Source organism: Thunnus maccoyii, chromosome 11, assembly GCF_910596095.1.
Source record: "Thunnus maccoyii chromosome 11, fThuMac1.1, whole genome shotgun sequence".
Lineage (NCBI taxonomy): Eukaryota > Metazoa > Chordata > Actinopteri > Scombriformes > Scombridae > Thunnus > Thunnus maccoyii.
The window spans coordinates 32,121,127-32,142,645 of NC_056543.1; the positions used below are offsets into that span (position 1 = coordinate 32,121,127).

General features: G+C 39.8%; 2 protein-coding genes across 2 annotated transcripts; both read left to right on the top strand.

Moving 5' to 3' along the window:
• The first annotated feature begins 5,757 nt into the window (after positions 1–5,757).
• LOC121907395 (trace amine-associated receptor 13c-like) lies at positions 5,758–7,156 on the top strand. The gene is made up of 2 exons (XM_042426920.1): positions 5,758–5,930; positions 6,337–7,156. Exons 1-2 carry the CDS (start codon positions 5,758–5,760, stop codon positions 7,154–7,156), a joined length of 993 nt encoding a protein of 330 aa, XP_042282854.1.
• A 5,579-nt stretch (positions 7,157–12,735) lies between these two features.
• LOC121907330 (trace amine-associated receptor 13c-like) lies at positions 12,736–14,889 on the top strand. The gene is made up of 2 exons (XM_042426833.1): positions 12,736–13,679; positions 14,070–14,889. The coding sequence occupies exons 1-2, from the start codon at positions 13,504–13,506 to the stop codon at positions 14,887–14,889; spliced, it is 996 nt and encodes a 331-aa protein (XP_042282767.1). The 5' UTR covers positions 12,736–13,503.
• Positions 14,890–21,519: the final 6,630 nt, after the last annotated feature.

Below are 21,519 nucleotides of genomic sequence, written 5' to 3' on the forward strand. Positions count from 1 at the left end.
TAAGAGAGATGGACATCTCGTTCCAGCGAAACAATAATGATACCAAACTTTTCTATCTTTACAGAGACTCTACTTTCGTCACCTCTCCAACCAGCAGCTCAAATTATCCCGCTTTTCCAGGTTCACTGTCTAATGCCACCCCGACGCACTCCGCACACCAATGATGTCACCATGCTGCCGGCTACAACGCCATCTTGACACACGCTGCACACCTATGACATCACCACACTGCGCGCTATAACGGAGCCCTGACTTCTTCAGCCCTGGCTAAGGGCCAGGTTGCATTCCACACGTATTTTCTGAATTAACCCCTCGTCCCAATTCTCCTGCTTATTTCTTAAGTGCTTGTTTAATTTTTATTGCTCATACTGATTCACTTTTCTGTCATTAGGTTTCCACATTAACGTTTTAAAGCTCGAAAAGAAAAGTCTGGCCCATCATCTCTTTTCTTTTTATGACTGATGGATATCTCATGTCTACGTTCTGGTTTATTCATAACTAAGGCAAGTGCTTAAAGGTCCAATTTGCCAATTTTCAACCTTATTTTGAATATCTGAATAAGGAATAGGGCGTAAAATTAAATAAATAAATAAATCAGCTTTCTTGGTCAATACAGTACACTAAGAGCTTAAGTCAAGTCAGTCTTGTTCATATGATGCCAAACACAACTACAGTTGTCTCATGACACATGACGTGGGTCAAGACCATACTCTTTAAGTTAGAGACCCAAAAAGCATGGTCTAAGCTTTCTGCAGTACTCAGGCCACTTCTTCAGGATAGGTGCTGCTACTTCCATTGCTTTTCAGGGACTCTCATCCTCTTCTCTCCAGAAAAAAAAGGGCCGTCGATCATCTTCAGCATATTATACAGGCATTCTACCTGACTCGGTCATCATCTCCTCCACGCAAAAGTCCCTTAAGCCCTAAGACTCAAGGGAATCTCTGACTGGACAGTTGCCTGGCTTCGTCATGCCCTCAAGGAGAAAAATGTCCCCTCCACAGCCTACAAAAGCCGTGCTTTTCCTGCTTCACACAGCCTCCAGCCCCATCACCGCTCCAGCCGGCTTCTTGCTTCCGGGTTCCCTGCCCAGTGTCTCTTGCATGCAGCACGCCTATAGCATCACGCCACCCATTGGAGTGAAGCAGCAGACTGCTTCAGCATTCGCTGAGGGCCAGGTCGTGTTTCTCCATGTCCCGGCTGCACCTTCATACCACAGGCTTCTTAGGTCTTCAACGGTCTCAAGCCTTTAGCACAGGCTACTACAGTCTTGACGGCTCAACCCTTTATCACAGGCTTTATGCTTCTCTTCTCGCTTCTGATGGCCATTGTACTCCATCTAGGTGCATCATGCCTGTCGTCACTTACGTGACAGTATTCTTCCTGTGGTGGTGCCCATGTCAAGCACAGTGGCCCTCACAACCCCACCATGTCATGGTTCATGACATCGCTATATTCCAAATTGCCAAATACTATAAGCACCCCCAAATTAGCCCCGAAGAACCATCCAGATGGCCAGATCATCCATTTTCCTGTACGCGGTTGTCCCACAGTTTCCACCAAGTCCTTGCACTTGACCCCTTCCCCCCTTTTTCTCCCTTCCCTCAACCGCCATTCATCCCACCCCTCGTCCCTCCTTCATCCTGCCACCATGCGCTGCTTACAATCACGCCAATACATCAAACACCCGTAAACATTAAACACCCTAAAATATGTGCCGACAGACCAATCCAACCACCAGTTCTTCCGCTTTCCCATTCTTGGTTCACCTGCGGTTTCCACCCAATCTTTAACCCTCCTTCATCCCTCCCCTGATCCCTCCTTCATCCCACCACCAAGCATGGTTACAGTCATGCCAATATGTCAAACACTCATAAACATTAACTGCCCTGAACTATGCTCCAACGGACCATTCTGATCGCCAATTTGTCCACTTTCTAATTCTTGGTTCCACTTGCCATTCTGTCCTCGATCCTCCTTCATGCCAACCCTCGCCCCTCCTTCATCCCTCCGTAACCGACCTTCATCCAGCCCTTTATGGCCCTACCAGCTTTCGACCCACCCCCAAGTGCTTTCTGAGACAACCGCATTGCCTGGTCTCACGACATACAACTGCAGTCCGACACAACACCTCCTTCTGTTTTCAGGGTTACATCAGCCATAGGTGGTTCACCTCCAATCAGCCACCTCAACTGTCCCCACCCTCCCTTCTCTGCTCTCAGCGAATCATTCCACGTCATCATCGAAGCCCTTCTTTGGGGGCATGAGAGGTCCTAGTCATCCTCGTTCATACAACTATATTGTCGTTGACCATAATAAACAAAAAATCCTCGGGTACCGTATCCAGCCTTGCCTCACACTTCAGCATGTTATCCAAAGGTCAGTAAGGCCGAACTCCGTCTTAGGCCAAAACGTTTACCCCTGACTTCAGACGTCCTGGCCCGATACATCGGAATTCTCTGCACAAGCTACCTGTCTCCCTACATTGACAAAATCTTAGAACCTATGTTCCTACGGGCATTCTCCGGCTTTCTGGGCTGCTCAGAATTCACTGCCTCTTCCCTCAACTACAATCCATTTTGACATGCAATAACATCTGATATTTCCATTCATTCTTCTGAGACAAAGACGCCACTCCCGACACTCTCATAATTAACCTTAAGCAAAGCAAACTGACCAGCCTTGCCTCTCTCACCTCACATTTCTCTTTGCTTAAACCTGTAACTGAGCCTTCAGAGCCCATTCAAACCTACATAAACCAAAGACTAGCCCACCATGATTCTCCACAAGACCCACTCTTTACCACCAAATCAGGCAGAGTCATTACACGTTCCTGGTTACAAGTCAGCGATTTCTCCAGAACCATACTCTGGCAACTTATTCCATATCTGAGCCACTTCAACTGCTTCCAGACAAGGAATCTCAGATCACCCAGAGAGAAGAAAATTCTAGACTGCTGGTCTTTCCCCACTTACCTAATCTACACCCACCACAACCCAGACAACATTAGAAACTTCCATGAACGCCTCTCCACATGAAGTTCTTTTGGGGGCTCTATCCAGCCAATGGACTGACGGGACAGCTCCCCCACTCAGAGTCTTGACCTTCCCCCTTGTTCCCTCCCACCATCAGTCGTCATCATCTCATCAAACAAAATACCATACATCCGTCATTGACCCTCCCCCCTCCCTTCATCCCTCATCCCCTCAACCCTCCATCTCACATTCTTCAACCCTCATCCCTCAACCCTCACCCTTTCCTCCCCTCATTACTTGATCCCTCTATCCCTAATCCCTTCATCAGGTTCTCCAACCCCATCCATCACTCAACATCTCAGCTCTCTTTCATTATCTCAATTAAACTATCGAAATCTATATTATTGTTGTTGGCATGGTCATGGTTAGTGAAATTACAGATATGGACTGTTTTCTCCTGATATGAACTGATATGCACATTTATTGGGACACTAAATCTTTTGCAATTCATTTTTCAGATGGACATTGTTTGCATCACACACACAAAAACTTCATATGTTAAATGTGGCTGATATCATCTTTCATGGGTTTATAGTTGTGATTATAAAGGATGTTGCTGTGTTTCTGTAATGTCATAAGACTATGATTTCAGTCATTTTAGGCCATATAAGCATATTTGTTTTTACCCCCTGCTCATATGCCTAGTATACTGTTTTTCTGTTTCCCATGTACCTAGCTGTGACAGTGCAGTTATTTTGTCTTTCACATTGGAGATGAGATTTTTTTTTCATAAATTTCAAAATGAGGACATTTCATCTGAAGAGAGAGAAGAATGTAACATGAAATTTATTTTTGTGAAGAACTGTTTGAAGATTATCTTATTTTGGTATTGGCTGGGTGTTTACATGATTTAATTAATAGTTCAAGATTTGATGAATAGATTCTTTATATTTTTATGTAAATTAGGAATTATACTATACTATGCAACTTGTCTGTAGTGTTTAGGATAGTTCAGATTGGGTGGAGTGATACGCTGCACAGTGAAGTGATGTATCAAGTCTGAGGGGTTCTACTGTTTTGAATGGATGGAAAAGTACACACGTTACTCTCTGAAGAAGTTGTCGCCTTGCTGTTTTCCTTGCCGACCTGAAATAGATTTAATCAAGTTAACGTTAACAATACACCAACATTACAGTATTGTTGAGTTATTGAGTTTTGTGTTGAGAAATGTTAAAGATATTAAAATCGACAGTGAGGAAAATACTCATACGTAGCGCATCCAGTCCACCCATCAGACTGGTAAAATTAGAATAAAACAAAAACAAGGATAAAATCTTATGATTAAATGTTGAGTGATGAAGCGGTTATAGTTAAAGATGAATGACAAATGAGAAAAACAATACAGCCCCTGTGCTCCTGAGTCCTGACTGACAGAAAAAAAATGTGCTACAGGCATGAAACCTACCTCCAATTGAAATACATTAGTTTGAAAGTTGTGCTGTCACAAAAAAATGGAACAATCGTGTCCATGCACACAAATTTCGTGACTATTTCACGAATTGGAGACAGGAAAGGAGAGGAGGATATCCAAATATGATTGCATAGACTATTAACCATGTAATGCATATTTATTTATTTCAATTTCCTGCCAAATGAACTAACTAGCCTACCTGACAATGCTATTTTACGCCAGGCTAACTCACTTGTTGTTAAGCTTAATGGTGGGTTGTTGCCTTAATTAAGTTGGCTGTATTGAGATGTTTTATTGTGGTTTAATTTCACAACAGTGACAAACACCAGGGCTTAGGGCAAACACTGTTGTTACCTGGCTGTCACCAGTGACGGCAGATCAGGGAGACATGGATCATGCTGCTCCAAAGGGTGCTCTCATGCGTTAACTGTGGAGGCTGTGACAGGGGAAGTCATAGACGGAGGGGCAGGGGCTTGTGCTTTCTTGCAGAATTAGAACTCAGATGTCCAGCATTACAATGCGCTTTTGATTGAGAATTGATACTATGGGTCAAATTAAAATATAAAACTAGAAAGAGAAATAGAAAAAAACTGTCTTGCAACAAAGGCACTTAATTAGTCAGAGGCCAAAAGGGCAGGTGTTTGAGCACCACCTGCATTTTATCTGTGCACGTGCTTGAGTATTATCACATTGTCATGGACTCATGGTTTTTGGACTCTTTGTGTTTTTGTTCTCTTGGTTACACTTATGTTGTCCAGTCCTTTTGGTGAGAGAGAGGCACTGAGAGAGGGAGGGTTGCAGGCAAAGTGATGAGGATGATGAAGGTGTGATGTGCAGAGTGAGAGAGGAGGGACATCAAGATCAAAACAGGGGTGTCTGCAGAGGGGTCCATGCAGACCCTTGAGGATATGGGCGGACAACAAAATTTACATCTCACAGACCAGCGTGGACCCTCGTCGCCACCATTTCATGCAGAATTCATGCAGGAAGCATGAATTGGCCTTTAGTGTCAGGTGTGCAACTATGCCATCTGTGGATTTAAAGAAAGTCATTCCCTCACTGCTGCATGAGATGTACTTTGCATAGATGAATAAGAAAATAAATAAATAAAACACGGGTTAAGTGACATAAGGGCAGAGGTGGGAAAAATGAAGATGATGAAGGTGTGTTGTGTAGATTGAGGGAGGAGCGATATCGCAGTCCAACAGGGACTAAGACGGTTGGGGAAAGAGAATGTGAAGAGAAAGTGGTTGTATGACTCAGAGTTCTAGTCAGAAAGCTGCCAGAGCTGCAGCTCTCTCATGATCTCTGATGATGGAGGTCCAGGAAGGAGCGGAGCTCTGCTATCCACAACTCCTCAACACCTCCTGCAGAAGGTCAACATCTTCTGGATCTGAAGTTGTGTTTCGGATCATTCTGCTGTCCTCCTTCTCTCTGCTCATTGTGGCTCTCAACCTGCTCGTCATCATCTCGGTCTCCCACTTCAGGCAGAGATACAATTATCTGCAGATCCTACATTTTTAAAACATATTGATATAAACAGATTTAAAAGAGGAATTGTGTTTGAGCTACTACTAAGTAATGTTGCACCTTAGAACATTAGACTAAAGTTCTGTCTTGCTGAAAATGTTTTTGTAAAATAAATCTCAAATGTCTGACTTTGACACTGGAGACAGTGGTTCATGTCCTGTCTCCCCCCAATAATCAATGTATGTCAACCTTAACCAAGTAGTTTTGATTGTCTACACTTAACCATGTGTTAAGTGTAGACAACTTAACTTTAGATGAGGCAGATCAGAGAATGCTGATAGTTTTTTTGGAATACTTGTTTGAGTTGTTTTATCATTTAGATATAAGGACTCAGTTTAATGATGCATTTCTCTTTTCCTCCAGGCAGCTCCACACACCCACCAACCTCCTGCTCCTCTCTCTGGCTGTATCAGACATTCTCGTGGGCCTTGTGGTGATGCCCGGAATAGTTTCCCGGCGAACATCCTGCTGGTTTCTTGGTGATCTCATGTGTTCTCTGTTTAATTATGTGGCCTTCATCATTACCTCTTCCTCAGTAGGAGACATGGTGCTCATATCAGTTGACCGCTATGTGGCTATTTGTGACCCTCTGCATTACACCACCAGAATCACTGTGAGAAGAGTTAAACTCTATGTTTGTCTGTGTTGGCTCTTTTCTGCCATCTTCAGCATTGTCTTTACAAAGGATGAACTGACTCAACCAGGTAAGTATAATTCCTGTCACGGAGAGTGTGTGTTTGTCATTGAATATGTTTCAGGACTTGTTGATCTTGTTCTGACCTTTGTTGTTCCAGTTACTCTCATCATAATCTTGTATATGAGAGTGTTTGTAGTGGCTGTGTCTCAGGCTCGTGCAATGCGCTCTCACGTTGCAGCTGTGACACTCCAGGTTTCACTGACTCTAACATCAAACAAATCTGAGTTGAAAGCAGCCAAGACTCTTGGTATTCTTGTAGTTGTGTTTCTAATATGTTTCTGTCCATATTATTGTATTTCTCTTGCAGGGGGCGACACTTCATTCACTAATCCATCTGAATTCTTTTTGGGTGTTCTGTATTATTTTAACTCCTGCTTGAACCCTGTGATATATGCCTTGTTCTACCCCTGGTTCAGAAAAGCTATTAAACTCATTGTGACTCTTCAGATACTGCAGCCTGACTCCTGTGATGCCAACATACTGTAGAAAGGATGTGGAGTGACTGAGATGAGATCTGCTCTACAAAGACTTTTACTGAATTGAAAAATTTGTGAAAATCCTTTCTTCTCTTTCTGTACATATGAACAATACATGAGAAAAGTGTGCATTACTCTAGTTATTGTCAGTTTAACATAGGAATTACAACCTATTGCATATTTAGGATAAAATAGTTATTATGACAAGTTATCACAAAATAATGATTATGTTCTCCACTGTTTCATTATATTAGTGGTTGTATGTTTTTTCTCTCTCCTGCTGTTTTCATTTTAGACAGACAGAAGAAATTCCCCTCCTTGGAGGGCTGGTGTTACAGTTAGAGACTAACCACAAAAATGAGCAGCTTTAGAAATAGAAAACTAAACAATGGAATTATAATTTTTTATCCCTGTATCCCATAAATATGACAGGCGAGGTGGGTCTATCAAAATACGGGGAAAAATGGAGCAGTGTCCATGAACAAAACAACAACAACAGTTGTTTAAATACATCTGTAAACTCAAATCAATCAATCACACCCTTTGGGTATCAGATTTTAGAATTATAACCTACATGCTGGAAACTGACCCAGTTCAAACATGCAGAAACCTAAATAATCAGCTCATTTCTTGCTATTGCATCTTATGTAATCACAGATGCTGTTTTGGCCTCATAGAGTATTCAGGCCACAGATCAGAGAACAGTCATGAAGATACATTTAGTATTACATATTAAAGCTTCCTTGTTGAAACTAACAAAATATCTCAACCTTTGAGACATTATAACTGACACATCAGCAGTACTGTCCAGGGTTTGAACTGCTTTGTCAGAATGCTTTTTCATAGAAAAAATAAATATGATAATACAAGTAAAGAATCATTTGCATCCAAGAAAAGAGGGAGAGAGAAAAAAAGGTGCAGCAGCAGCTGGTCCCAGAGGAGAAGTTTTCAGATAAAGTAAAAGTAAGCAAGCAATTTCACAGATACTGTAAAATTACAAGTGAACATCCTGCATTCAAAGATTTACTTTGATAAATTACAGGAGTAATTGAACCATATGCTGAATTTCCCCTCTAAAAATGTTATAATATTACATTACTGGATTATTCTGAATTGGATGAGTTTATTTTACGACTTCTAATCCTGTTGTATTGTTTATTCAAGAATAGTGCATCATGTAAACTGGTAATGTTTTAAAATTAAAATCATAATCTGTAACTAACTAGAACTGTCAAATGTTAAATAAAGAGAAAATATTTCCCTCAGAATAGTTTTGTAGTTCAAGTAGAAGATGGAAACATTCATGTAAAGTACATGTAGATTATTCAAATATGAAACACTGTTGAAGAATGAAAGGCACAGATTAGTGCTGGTAAATTCCAGTGTTTGAGTTGACTCGGTATACTGGAGCACAGACTTCTAAATGTATTTCGAGGTTTCCAGTTATGGGTGTTGCACTTCTCAGGCCTCTACAATGCAGGATAGTCTAACCAGATGTGTTTGTATTAAGTGGTAGTAAATACACTTATGCTTCATTATCCTCCCAAAATATTAGGCTGTATGCTAAATACAGCAGATATTTTGTTTTTTATTTACTTACAGGGATAATTGTGTTGATGCTACATGTGTATGATTTTTGCAGTAAAGAAAAATACAGACTCATATTTGTATCATGTTTCAATCCAAATGCAAAACAATTATTAACAGGCACTAAATCTAACTATGCTATCAGGCTAACAAGTACTGAGTTTACTATCTACAGGTGTTGATTGTTACCACCACAGTGTAAATTACACTTAATGCTTGTAAACTGAGAGGAATATAGTAAAAACAATTTTAATCAGGATTTGAAAACAACAGCAGGGAAAATATCTCTTATTACTACTGTACAAAAATTTCATTATCATTTGTAATCATATTTCTCTTACTCTTTTATATGTATGCGACTTAATCCAGATAATTAGTAAATTCAATCAACTGTGTGCTGTGTTTCAAGAAAAAAGAATGTGTCTAATTCCATATGAATTTGAATGCATTCACATCTTATATTCAAAATTGTTTATCTTCTGTGAACACTAGCTACAGTAAAACTATGTTGCATTAAAATGTCACAAACCTGCCTAATTACTACACGAGAGAGAAACTAAAATGAAGCTGGTGGTGTTACATGTCAAGACCGCTCATGTTTACATTCTCCTTTATAGTGAAACAGAAAATAAATTTAGAACCCTGCTGAAACAAACAACTGAGACCAACAAGGCTGGTCAAGCTGGTTGACCAGGTTTGTTGGTTTAGAGGGGTTTTGGACACTTTAGCTGGCCAGGATTGCTGGTTAAGCTGGTCAAAGAATTTTGTGCATGAAGCCTGTTTCCGGCAATACACTGTTTTGATCAAATAATAGTTTTGACTGTAAACCTCTAAAATTGTTGTTGTTTCTTTCCTTACCAACAAAATAAGTCCAGAAAAAATAATTAATGGAGAATAGAGACTTATTTTGACATCTGCATGGCCACCATCCTGTAATGTTAAAGTTAAAAATATTAGCTGATGAAAGCAAAGTGTTAAAGAGAAATAATCATTAGTGGTCTGTAAGTAGAAGAGTGTAGACACCAAGGTAAAAATGTGTGTATGACAAGCACTTTCAAAAAATTCTATCAGTTCAGATCAGAACATATGTATGTATATTGCTAACATATTAGCCATAAACAATTTTTAAGCCAATGTTATATAAAATAATGTTGCTAATGTTTTGGAGTCTTTCTGTCCCATTGTGGTCAAATTACTTAACACAAACTACATGTTTATTTACATATTTGCAATTACATTACTGCAACTTATTTAGTAATGACATCAGTCAAGCTAAGGTAATGTTATGGTCTGTGTGACCCTATGCTTGTCTGTTAGTCCAATAACCTGACAAAATGGTCACAAATTTTGTGGAGAGAGTATTTATGCCATGCCTAAGGACTAACACACGAGTGTTCACATGCACACTACTGATTTGGACACCAATTTGGATGTGAGCAGTCAAAAACAAATGGCTAAAGAACCTATGGAAAACATTTTTTTCCAAAAGACTCAAAGTGGCTCCCTCTCTGAGGTGGGGTTGTGGATTGCTGGTGGTATCAGAGGTGCAATGGCTGGCTCATAGGGTCTTGAGGTCACAGATTCTTTCTCCACAGAATGCTGATATGTAACGCAAAGAAGGGCATGCAGAAAAAGTTCAACAATACTATTAATTAATATTACACTGGATATCTATCATTAACGTGCTGTCTGTAGCAATGACAGCAGCCCTGTGAGATTGTAACACTTATTACACACCAGAATAAATTTAAATACTGGATGGACGAACAATGGAGAGACAGTCCACGAGAGAGTGTTGCTCCCCTTCCTTAGTGAAATGAACAGAAAGAGAATTTCAATGTGACTGCACCTTAATAGTTCATATGTGGGCCCATCCTGATGGGCTGATTGTGTACAGGTACAAATTTCAGTACACTGCAAATCTTGTCTGTTTGTGTCTTTTATTGTAGTAGCTGATGAGGATTCTAATAAAAATAAACAGTTAGAAAAGCTAAACTGACCATTATTCTTAAATAATTTGTCTGCAATTAGTAAAAACAAATGTACTCACTCTGAGAAAAGACCTGTTTCAGCAATGTTAAGTTCACGTTTCTGTAAATGGCCACCTCCTGTTCCAGCTCACATTTACAGTTTCCCAATTCAGCAGATCATTATTATAAAATGAAGAAAAAATGAAAATTAGCAGCATTAATAACCTTTTAGCATCCTACCACTTCTATCTGAAATACGGCGTTACCCTAAAACTGATATTTAAAAAACACATAAGCACAAATGTTCACAAAAATGTCCACAACTTTTATAGAACTGTATTAAAAACATGCTTTTATGTTATTAAACAAAAAATGCCACCATTAATATCTCTAACTTTGGAGCTAACCCCCTTCACTTTTCCAGCAGTTGGGGAAACAGACATGAAATTTCTTGGTCTTGAGCAGCTGCAGCTGCATTAAGTGTGTCACTTAATAAATGCCCCAGCCTATGTTTTACATACCAGCAGGGACAGTCATTGTTATTTTAGTAATTTTAAACATATATCACTGTCATTTTATCTGATATCATAGCCCAGGTGAAGCCCACCACGTGCAGCCTTGACGCTATTTCCACGAAATTTCTCAAAGAAGTAATTGACATAGTTGGCCGCAGTATTTTATTGATTATCAACAGTTCCCTAGAGAATGGACTTTTAAACATGCTGTGGTGCTCTTTTAAAGAAACCTAACCTTGATCCCTCCATTTTTAATAATTTCAGACCAATTTCTAAACTTCCCTTTTTAAGCAAAGTTTTAGAAAAAGTGGTTTCACCCCAACTTTTAGAGTTTTAGAGCTGTACATAGCACAGATACTGCCCTCCTCAAGGTAATTAATGACCTCCTTTTAGCAGCTGACGGGAGAGAGTGCAATTTTAATTCTTTTAGATCTAAGTGCAGCTTTTGATACAGTTCCACACTATATTAGTTGACTGTCTTATGACCTGGGTGGGCATCAAGGACACTGCACCTGATTGGTTTTATTCTTACCTTTTAGAAAGAACCTTCCTGGTCACCATCGATAACTTCTTTTCTTCCACAGCCCACATTACCAGTGGTGTACCGCAAGGTTCAATTTTAGGTCCAATTTTATTTTCCATTTACATGCTTAAATTTGGCCAAATCATTCAACAACACAACATTTCTTTTCATTGCGATGCAGACGACAGACAGATATACCTTCCCCTGAGACCCGGTGACCCAAGAAGCCTAGCTGCTGTTGTAGATTGTCTCAGCGATGTCAACTGTTGGATGGCACAAAATTTTCCTTCAACTCAACAACTCAAAAACAGAAATCATACTGTTCGGTCCCCCTAATCCGAAAAATTCCCATCAGTCTTCATTCCCTATCCACCAACATGAAGCCCACTGCTAGAATTCTACTATTTGATTCTGATTTAAGTTTTGAACCACGTAAAAGTTGTCCAGTCCTGCTTCCTCCAAATAAGAACCATTGACCGAATTAACCCAAGCCAATGCTCTCCTACTCTGACCTTGAAAAAATCATCCACGCTTTCATTTTCTCCAGAATAGATTACTGTAACTCCCTCCTTTCCAGCATAACACAAAAATCCCTTTCTCGCCTCCGACTAGTTCAGAACGCAGCAGCTAGGCTTCTTACTGGTTTTAACAGACATCACATCACCCCAATCCTGGCTTCTCTCCATTGGCTCCCTGTTCATTATAGAATTGATTTTAAGATTTTACTTATCACTTTTAAAGCATGTCTGGGTCTGGCTCCAAGCTACATAACAGATATATTGACCCCGTACAAGCCAGCCTGCAGCCTTAGATCCTCAGGTGGGGCCCTTCTGGCTGTTCATATTTTATCACTGTTATTTGTCTCTGAAGCTGTTTCTAAAAAAAAAACTAGCCATTGCCTTCTGGGTGAAGAAACACATTACCCAGTGCAGAGGTGTGTCTCAATGACATGTTTGTAATAGTTTTTGGGAAGCAACGGAGGTCTACAGCACAGAGGTATAACATATATCAGGCTTTGGATACACACACACAATACTTGTAAGTTGGATCGATTCATTGATGGTTCGGCTCTGCACATAAGATTTGTTGACAATATAGAAAATCGCCAGCTTTATCCTTTAAACCAACACCTTCAAAAATAGTTGCAAAGTGAGTAGATCAACATGGTGGATCCACGTTTCATGAAGAAACACAAATGAACCTTGTTGTATAAAGATGTTCTGAAAGTTGTCAAAATAGACAAAATAGACAGGCAAAGTGATGAGGATGATGAAGGTGTGATGTGCAGAGTGAGGGAGGAGGGACATCAAGATCAAAACAGGGGTGTCTGCAGAGGGGTCCATGCAGACCCTTGCGGATATGGGCGGACAACAAAATTTACATCTCACGGACCAGCGTGGACCCTCGTCGCCACCAATTCATGCAGAATTCATGCAGGAAGCATGAATTGGCCTTTAGTGTCAGGTGTGCAACTATGCCATCTGTGGATTTAAAGAGAGTCATTCCCTCACTGCTGCATGAGATGTACTTTGCATAGATGAATAAGAAAATAAATAAATAAAACATGGGTTAAGTGAAAAAAGGGCAGAGGTGGGACAAATGAAGATGATGAAGGTGTGTTGTGTAGATTGAGGGAGGAGCGATATCGCAGTCCAACAGGGACTAAGACGGTTGGGGAAAGAGAATGTGAAGAGAAAGTGGTTGTATGACTCAGAGTTCTAGTCAGAAAGCTGCCAGAGCTGCGGCTCTCTCATGATCTCTGATGATGGAGGTCCAGGAAGGAGCGGAGCTCTGCTTTCCACAACTCCTCAACACCTCCTGCAGAAGGTCAACATCTTCTGGATCTGAAGTTGTGTTTCGGATCATTCTGCTGTCCTCCTTCTCTCTGCTCACTGTGGCTCTCAACCTGCTCGTCATCATCTCGGTCTCCCACTTCAGGCAGAGATACAATTATCTGCAGATCCTACATTTTTAAAACATATTGATATTAACAGATTTAAAAGAGGAATTGTGTTTGAGCTACTACTAAGTAATGTTGCACCTTGGAACACTAGAACTATTCTGTCTTGCTGACAATGTTTTTGCAAAATAAATCTCAAATGTCTGACTTTGACACTGGAGACAGTGGTTCATGTCCTGTCTCCCCCCAATAATCAATGTATGTCAACCTTAACCAAGTAGTTTTGATTGTCTACACTTAACCATGTGTTAACTTTAGATGAGGCAGATCAGAGAATGCTGATAGTTTTTTTTGGAATACTTGTTTGAGTTGTTTTATCATTTAGATATAAGGACTCAGTTTAATGATGCATTTCCCTTTTCCTCCAGGCAGCTCCACACACCCACCAACCTCCTCCTCCTCTCTTTGGCTGTATCAGATATTCTCGTGGGCCTCGTGCTGATACCAGGAGCAGTTCTCCCACAAACATCCTGCTGGTTTCTTGGTGATCTCATGTGTTCTCTGTTTAATTATGTGGCCTTCACCATTACCTCTTCCTCAGTAGGAGACATGGTGCTCATATCAGTTGACCGCTATGTGGCTATTTGTAACCCTCTGCATTACACCACCAGAATCACTGTGAGAAGAGTTAAACTCTGTGTTTGTCTGTGTTGGCTCTTTTCTGCTCTCTTCAGCATTTTCTTTACAAAGGATGAACTGACTCAACCAGGTAAGTATAATTCCTGTCACGGAGAGTGTGTGTTTGTCATTGACTATATTTCAGGACTTGTTGATCTTGTTCTGACCTTTATTGTTCCAGTTACTATCATCATAATCTTGTATATGAGAGTGTTTGTAGTGGCTGTGTCTCAGGCTCGTGCAATGCGCTCTCACATTGCAGCTGTGACACTCCAGGTTTCACTGACTCTAACATCAAAGAAATCTGAGTTGAAAGCAGCCAGGACTCTTGGTATTCTTGTAGTTGTGTTTCTAATATGTTTCTGTCCATATTATTGTGTTTCTCTTGCAGGGGGCGACACTTCATTCACTAATCCATCTGCATTCTTTTTGGGTATTCTGTATTATTTGAACTCCTGCCTGAACCCTGTGATATATGCCTTGTTCTACCCCTGGTTCAGAAAAGCTATTAAACTCATTGTGACTCTTCAGATACTGCAGCCTGGCTCCTGTGATGCCAACATACTGTAGAAAGGATGTGGAGTGACTGAGATGAGATCTGCTCTACAAAGACTTTTACTGAATTGAAAAATTTGTGAAAATCCTTTCTTCTCTTTCTGTACATATGAACAATACATGAGAAAAGTGTGCATTACTCTAGTTATTGTCAGTTTAACATAGGAATTACAACCTATTGCATATTTAGGATAAAATAATTATTATGACAAGTTATCACAAAATAATGATTATGTTCTCCACTGTTTCATTATATTAGTGGTTGTATGTTTTTTCTCTCTCCTGCTGTTTTCATTTTAGACAGACAGAAGAAATTCCCCTCCTTGGAGGGCTGGTGTTACAGTTAGAGACTAACCACAAAAATGAGCAGCTTTAGAAATAGAAAACTAAACAATGGAATAATAATTTTTTATCCCTGTATCCCACAAATATGACAGACGAGGTGAGTCTATCAAAATACGGGGAAAAATGGAGCAGTGTCCATGAACAAAACAACAACAACAGTTGTTTAAATACACCTGTAAACTCAAATCAATCAATCACACCCTTTGGGTATCAGATTTTAGAATTATAACCTACATGCTGGAAACTGACCCAGTTCAAACATGCAGAAACCTAAATAATCAGCTCATTTCTTGCTATTGCATCTTATGTGATCACAGATGCTGTTTTGGCCTCATAGAGTATTCAGGCCACAGATCAGAGAACAGTCATGAAGATACATTTAGTATTACAGATTAAAGCTTCCTTGTTGAAACTAACAAAATATCTCAACCTTTGAGACATTATAACTGACACATCAGCAGTACTGTCCAGGGTTTGAACTGCTTTGTCAGAATGCTTTTTCATAGAAAAAATAAATATGATAATACAAGTAAAGAATCATTTGCATCCAAGAAAAGAGGGAGAGAGAAAAAAAGGTGCAGCAGCAGCTGGTCCCAGAGGAGAAGTTTTCAGATAAAGTAAAAGTAAGCAAGCAATTTCACAGATACTGTAAAATTACAAGTGAACATCCTGCATTCAAAGATTTACTTTGATAAATTACAGGAGTAATTGAACCATATGCTGAATTTCCCCTCTAAAAATGTTATAATATTACATTACTGGATTATTCTGAATTGGATGAGTTTATTTTACGACTTCTAATCCTGTTGTATTGTTTATTCAAGAATAGTGCATCATGTAAACTGGTAATGTTTTATAATTAAAATCATAATCTGTAACTAACTAGAACTGTCAAATGTTAAATAAAGAGAAAATATTTCCCTCAGAATAGTTTTGTAGTTCAAGTAGAAAATGGAAACATTCATGTAAAGTACATGTAGATTATTCAAATATGAAACACTGTTGAAGAATGAAAGGCACAGATTAGTGCTGGTAAGTTCCAGTGTTTGAGTTGACTCGGTATACTGGAGCACAGACTTCTAAATGTATTTCGAGGTTTCCAGTTATGGGTGTTGCACTTCTCAGGCCTCTACAATGCAGGATAGTCTAACCAGATGTGTTTGTATTAAGTGGTAGTAAATACACTTATGCTTCATTATCCTCCCAAAATATTAGACTGTATGCTAAATACAGCAGATATTTTGTTTTTTATTTACTTACAGGGATAATTGTGTTGATGCTACATGTGTATGATTTTTGCAGTAAAGAAAAATACAGACTCATATTTGTATCATGTTTCAATCCAAATGCAAAACAATTATTAACAGGCACTAAATCTAACTATGCTATCAGGCTAACAAGTACTGAGTTTACTATCTACAGTCCAACAAGCTAATAGGCTAACAAGCACTGAGTCTACTGTCTACAGGTGTTGATTGTTACCACCACAGTGTAAATTACACTTAATGCTTGTAAACTGAGGGGAATATAGTAAAAACAATTTTAATCAGGATTTGAAAACAACAGCAGGGAAAATATCTCTTATTACTACTGTACAAAAATTTCATTATCATTTGTAATCATATTTCTCTTACTCTTTTATATGTATGCGACTTAATCCAGATAATTAGTAAATTCAATCAACTGTGTGCTGTGTTTCAAGAAAAAAGAATGTGTCTAATTCCATATGAATTTGAATGCATTCACATCTTATATTCAAAATTGTTTATCTTCTGTGAACACTAGCTACAGTAAAACTATGTCGCACTAAAATGTCTCAAACCTGCCTAATTACTACACGAGAGAGAAACTAAAATGAAGCTGGTGGTGTTACACGTCAAGACCGCTCATGTTTACATTCTTCTTTATAGTGAAACAGAAAATAAATTCAGAACCCTGCTGAAACAAACAACTGAGACCAACAAGGCTGGTCAAGCTGGTTGACCAGGTTTGTTGGTTTAGAGGGGTTTTGGACACTTTAGCTGGCCAGGATTGCTGGTTAAGCTGGTCAAAGCTGGACATGGGTGGTCTAGCTGGTCACCATTAGGTGGTCAAGCTGGTATGATCTTGAATACACTTTAGTTGGGACTGCTTGGTGGTTGAGCTGGTCATACATGATGATGATGCACACAAATTTCTCAAAGAAGTAATTGACATAGTTGGCCGCAGTATTTTATTGATTATCAACAGTTCCCTAGAGAATGGACTTTTTCCTTCTATTTTTAAACATGCTGTGGTGCTCTTTTAAAGAAACCTAACCTTGATCCCTCCGTTTTTAATAATTTCAGACCAATTTCTAAACTTCCCTTTTAAAGCAAAGTTCTAGAAAAAGTGGTTTCAACCCAACTTTTAGCTTTTATGTGTCAAAACGACGTCTTTGAGAAATTTCAGTCAGGTTTTAGAGCTGTACATAGCACAGGAACTGCCCTCCTCAAGGTAATTAATGACCTCCTTTTAGCAGCTGACGGGGGAGAGCGCAATTTTAATTCTTTTAGATCTAAGTGCAGCTTTTGATACAGTTCCACACTATATTAGTTGACTGTCTTGCGGAAGCAACGGAGGTCTACAGCACAGAGGTATAACATATATCAGGCTTTGGATACACACACACAATACTAAAAGTTGGATTGATTCATTGATGGTTCGGCTCTGCACATAAGATTTGTTGACAATATAGAAAATCGCCAGCTTTATCCTTTAAACCAACACCTTCAAAAATAGTTGCAAAGTGAGTAGATCAACATGGTGGATCCACGTTTCAGGAAGAAACACAAATGAACCTTGTTGTATAAAGATGTTCTGAAAGTTGTCAAAATAGAGTTTAACATGTCACTGTTCTTCCTGGGCTTTGACTCCATCAGACGATGATGTGGACACATTGCAAGAGAACATGTCATCAGAAGAAGATTCAGAGTCACCAAAAGATAGCAACTCGGACTGTTCAAATGATCCATTTGGGAATGGAGTATACAGGGATGGACACGCCTCTGGTGGCCACAGGTACAACATCAAGGGCTGAGGCAGTACTGATGATCATGACCTATGCAGCAAGGCATCAAATAACTGGATCTGCCCTTAAACTTATCACTTATTTGAACAAGATGTTGTACCAGGGTCAAAGTATGCCTTTATTAAGTGTTTCAAAATAACATGGATAAATCAACTTTCATTTTTACTGTAAGGCCTGTAAAGCCAATTTGGGAAGTCAAAATGATGTGTTAGAGAACAGTGTCACACAATGTTCAGGATGTAATTCACCAGTTTTCCCAAACACCCTGGACAATGGGAGCTTCTTTATCAGTGCCCCAATAGCTCCCCAGATTCAGTACATTCTTCAAACTCCAGAGTTACAGAGCAAATTGAGCTACAGGGTGGACAGACCAAGCAAAGCAGAAAACATTATATCAGACAGTGACCTGTACAAAGTGCTGTCAGCACCAGGTGAAATTTTATTAGATCCTAACAATCTGTCATACACGTTCAATCCAGATGGTTCACCTCTTTACAAGTCATCCAAATATTCCATCTGGCCCATTCACCTTCACCTCAATGAGCTGCCACCAAACACTCGGTTCAAACATGTGATGTCGGCTGGGTTGTAGTTTGGATCAGTAAAGCCTCAGATGCATGTTTTTCTCAAGTCTTTTGTTGATCAAGCAAAAGTACTTGCAACCAAGGGAGTATTATGGAGAAAGGATGGGAAAGTTGTCATCAGCAAAGTTGTGGGTGTCTATTGTGTTGATTCCGAGGCCAGACCAGCAATGCAGAACTCTACACAGTTCAACGGGTGTTTTAGCTCTGGACTCTGGCTGGGTCTCTAGCTTTTCTCCTTGTTTCTGTTTTTTCCCTGTCTTCCCCTGTGTGTCCTCCTCCCCTGTCTGTTTGTGTGTGTGTGAGTGCAGCTTCCCTGACCTGGCACCTGGGTTCAATTCCACTCCTGTCTACAATCAGCTCCTCAAGCCACAGCTCAAATACTCCAGCTCTCCTTCCACTCATCACCAGATTGTTCAGTCACCTTAGTGGTAGCTACATTCTTGGCCACTCAGTATTATCTATACTAGAGTTATTTTCATGTGCTTTCTTTTTGGTTCTTCCACTAACACGACTTCTCCTGTGCCTAGGTCTCCAGTGTCAACCCGTCAACCCGGTCATCTGTTGTTTTTCAGCTGCAAGCCCATTCTCCAGCCACACCACGCCAAGCACACCCAGCCACCTGCCTCTCTCTGCCACACAACCCCTCTCCAGCCTGCCTGCTCCTTGCCAGTGCCAGCACCCCTCCCTTCTACCCTCCATAACCAAAGGTTGCTGATTAAACCATCTTTTTCTCATCCAACTGTCTGTTTTCCGTGTCTGCTTTTGGGTCCAAAAAACAACCTCAGTCGTAACAGATGGCATCTTTAATACGGTTGTTTTAGGTGGTATATTAAAGCAATAAGTGAGATAGAACAGCTTGGTTATGGTTAACAGGTTATGATTCTTGGGAGATTCTCTGAAATTTGTCTTGGGCCCCAAGAAGGCAAGGGAAAGCCCTAAAAGGTTGTATTTGGGTTGTTTAAGTCAATCTTGGAACCAAGCGTTTCTTGAGTGCAAGTGTAAATTTTTAAATACGTACATATATTCAAAATCTCTGTTGATTTATGCAGTTCTCTATACAGAGATATGTCCGTTTAATATTGAATTTTTAATTTTGAGTGCAACCTGCTTCACCTGCCTGACACAAGCTTGACCAAGTTGGCCTACCAGTTACACCAGCTTGACTCAGCTTGACCAATCTTTTCTCAGCTGGCCGACCATCTATTTTTTGCTTGACACCAACTTTTCCAAGCTGGCTGACCAGCCTGACCTCTGGCCCAGCTGAGGGACTAGTTCAATCAGGATGGCCAACTAGCTGCACCTGCCTATCACCAGCTTAACCAACACGGTTAACCAGCAAAACCAGCTTCAAACTAGCTAAAACAAGCAACCATCTTGAGTTGGTTTAAGCTGTTTTTTTCAGCAGGGAAAACCATTCCTATGCTCTCATATGGATATCTCCGATTGGTTTATGGTATTGATAAGGTAGAGAAAACATAACACAAAATAATGCAGTAGTCTATAAAGGTAACACAAGATCCACATTTACAATTTGACTAACCGCTAGCCTACTATGCTAACTTAGTACGTTAACTCACCAGAGATTCACAGGTTTTTCCCAAAAGCAGGTACATCAACATCAAAATAATCCTCCGGTCTCCCAACCAGTAAAATGATAAGAAGAAAAGTTAACTAAGTGTCTTAATATCATAAGCTTTTGGCACAGCTTGTGGAAGCTCCTGCATTCTTCTCTATAACTCTCTCTGAGCAGCACTTACATAGTGTCTTTCTCCATGGTTCAACCTTGACTCTCTACAGTACTGTCACTAGCACTACACTGTGTTATAGCACCCTCTAATGACCATTTATGGGATAACTCTACCTGTCAATTTAATGTGGTTACATTTGCATATTGTCATGGAAAAGTCCTTCAGCTGGACCAATAGGTCTTCAAGTCTTCCACAACATATTTATCCCAAAAATTAAGATATTCCAACAATCCAGAAATACACTGAAACTGGTGTTCATTGCAATATAATAATAGATTTACTATGTATTGAGCAAAATAGTAAACTGAGGCTGGTCCATGAATCACAGTCACAAAAGCACTTGCTTATATACCCAATTCAACAACTCCTTCTGTGAGGCTTATTGTTATCTTATCTTCTAAGACTCCTCCTTGTTTTTGCAGTTCCTGGTATTTTCCACCATTAGTTACAAGTCTTTTGTACACTGAGCTATTTTATACACCAATAGTTATGGTTTTGATACAGTCGTTCCTCCGTTCCTGACGTCATATGATGACCTTCAGTATGTTGGCAATGATTCAATATAGCTCATTTGAGTCACCATTATTTCTGGATCCTCCTTAAAGTAAAAATAAAAATAAATGGCTCTTGGCCTTTAATGATTATCTATCATGATTATTGACTTTTACTGATTCATTGTCATGATGATTATTGACTTTTATTGATTCACTGTCATGATTACTGACTCAAGAAGGTAGAGAATACAGGTGTCAAGCTGAGAATCCTCTCAGCTTGACACCTGTTAAAAGGGAGGATATTAAAACAGTACAATCATTCTCCCTATTTCTTTGATGATTATCAAATTTAAAAGAGAAAATGGTGCATATGAAGGAACTGGACCCACAATCTAACACGAGGACCATTATCTTGAAACTTCCTT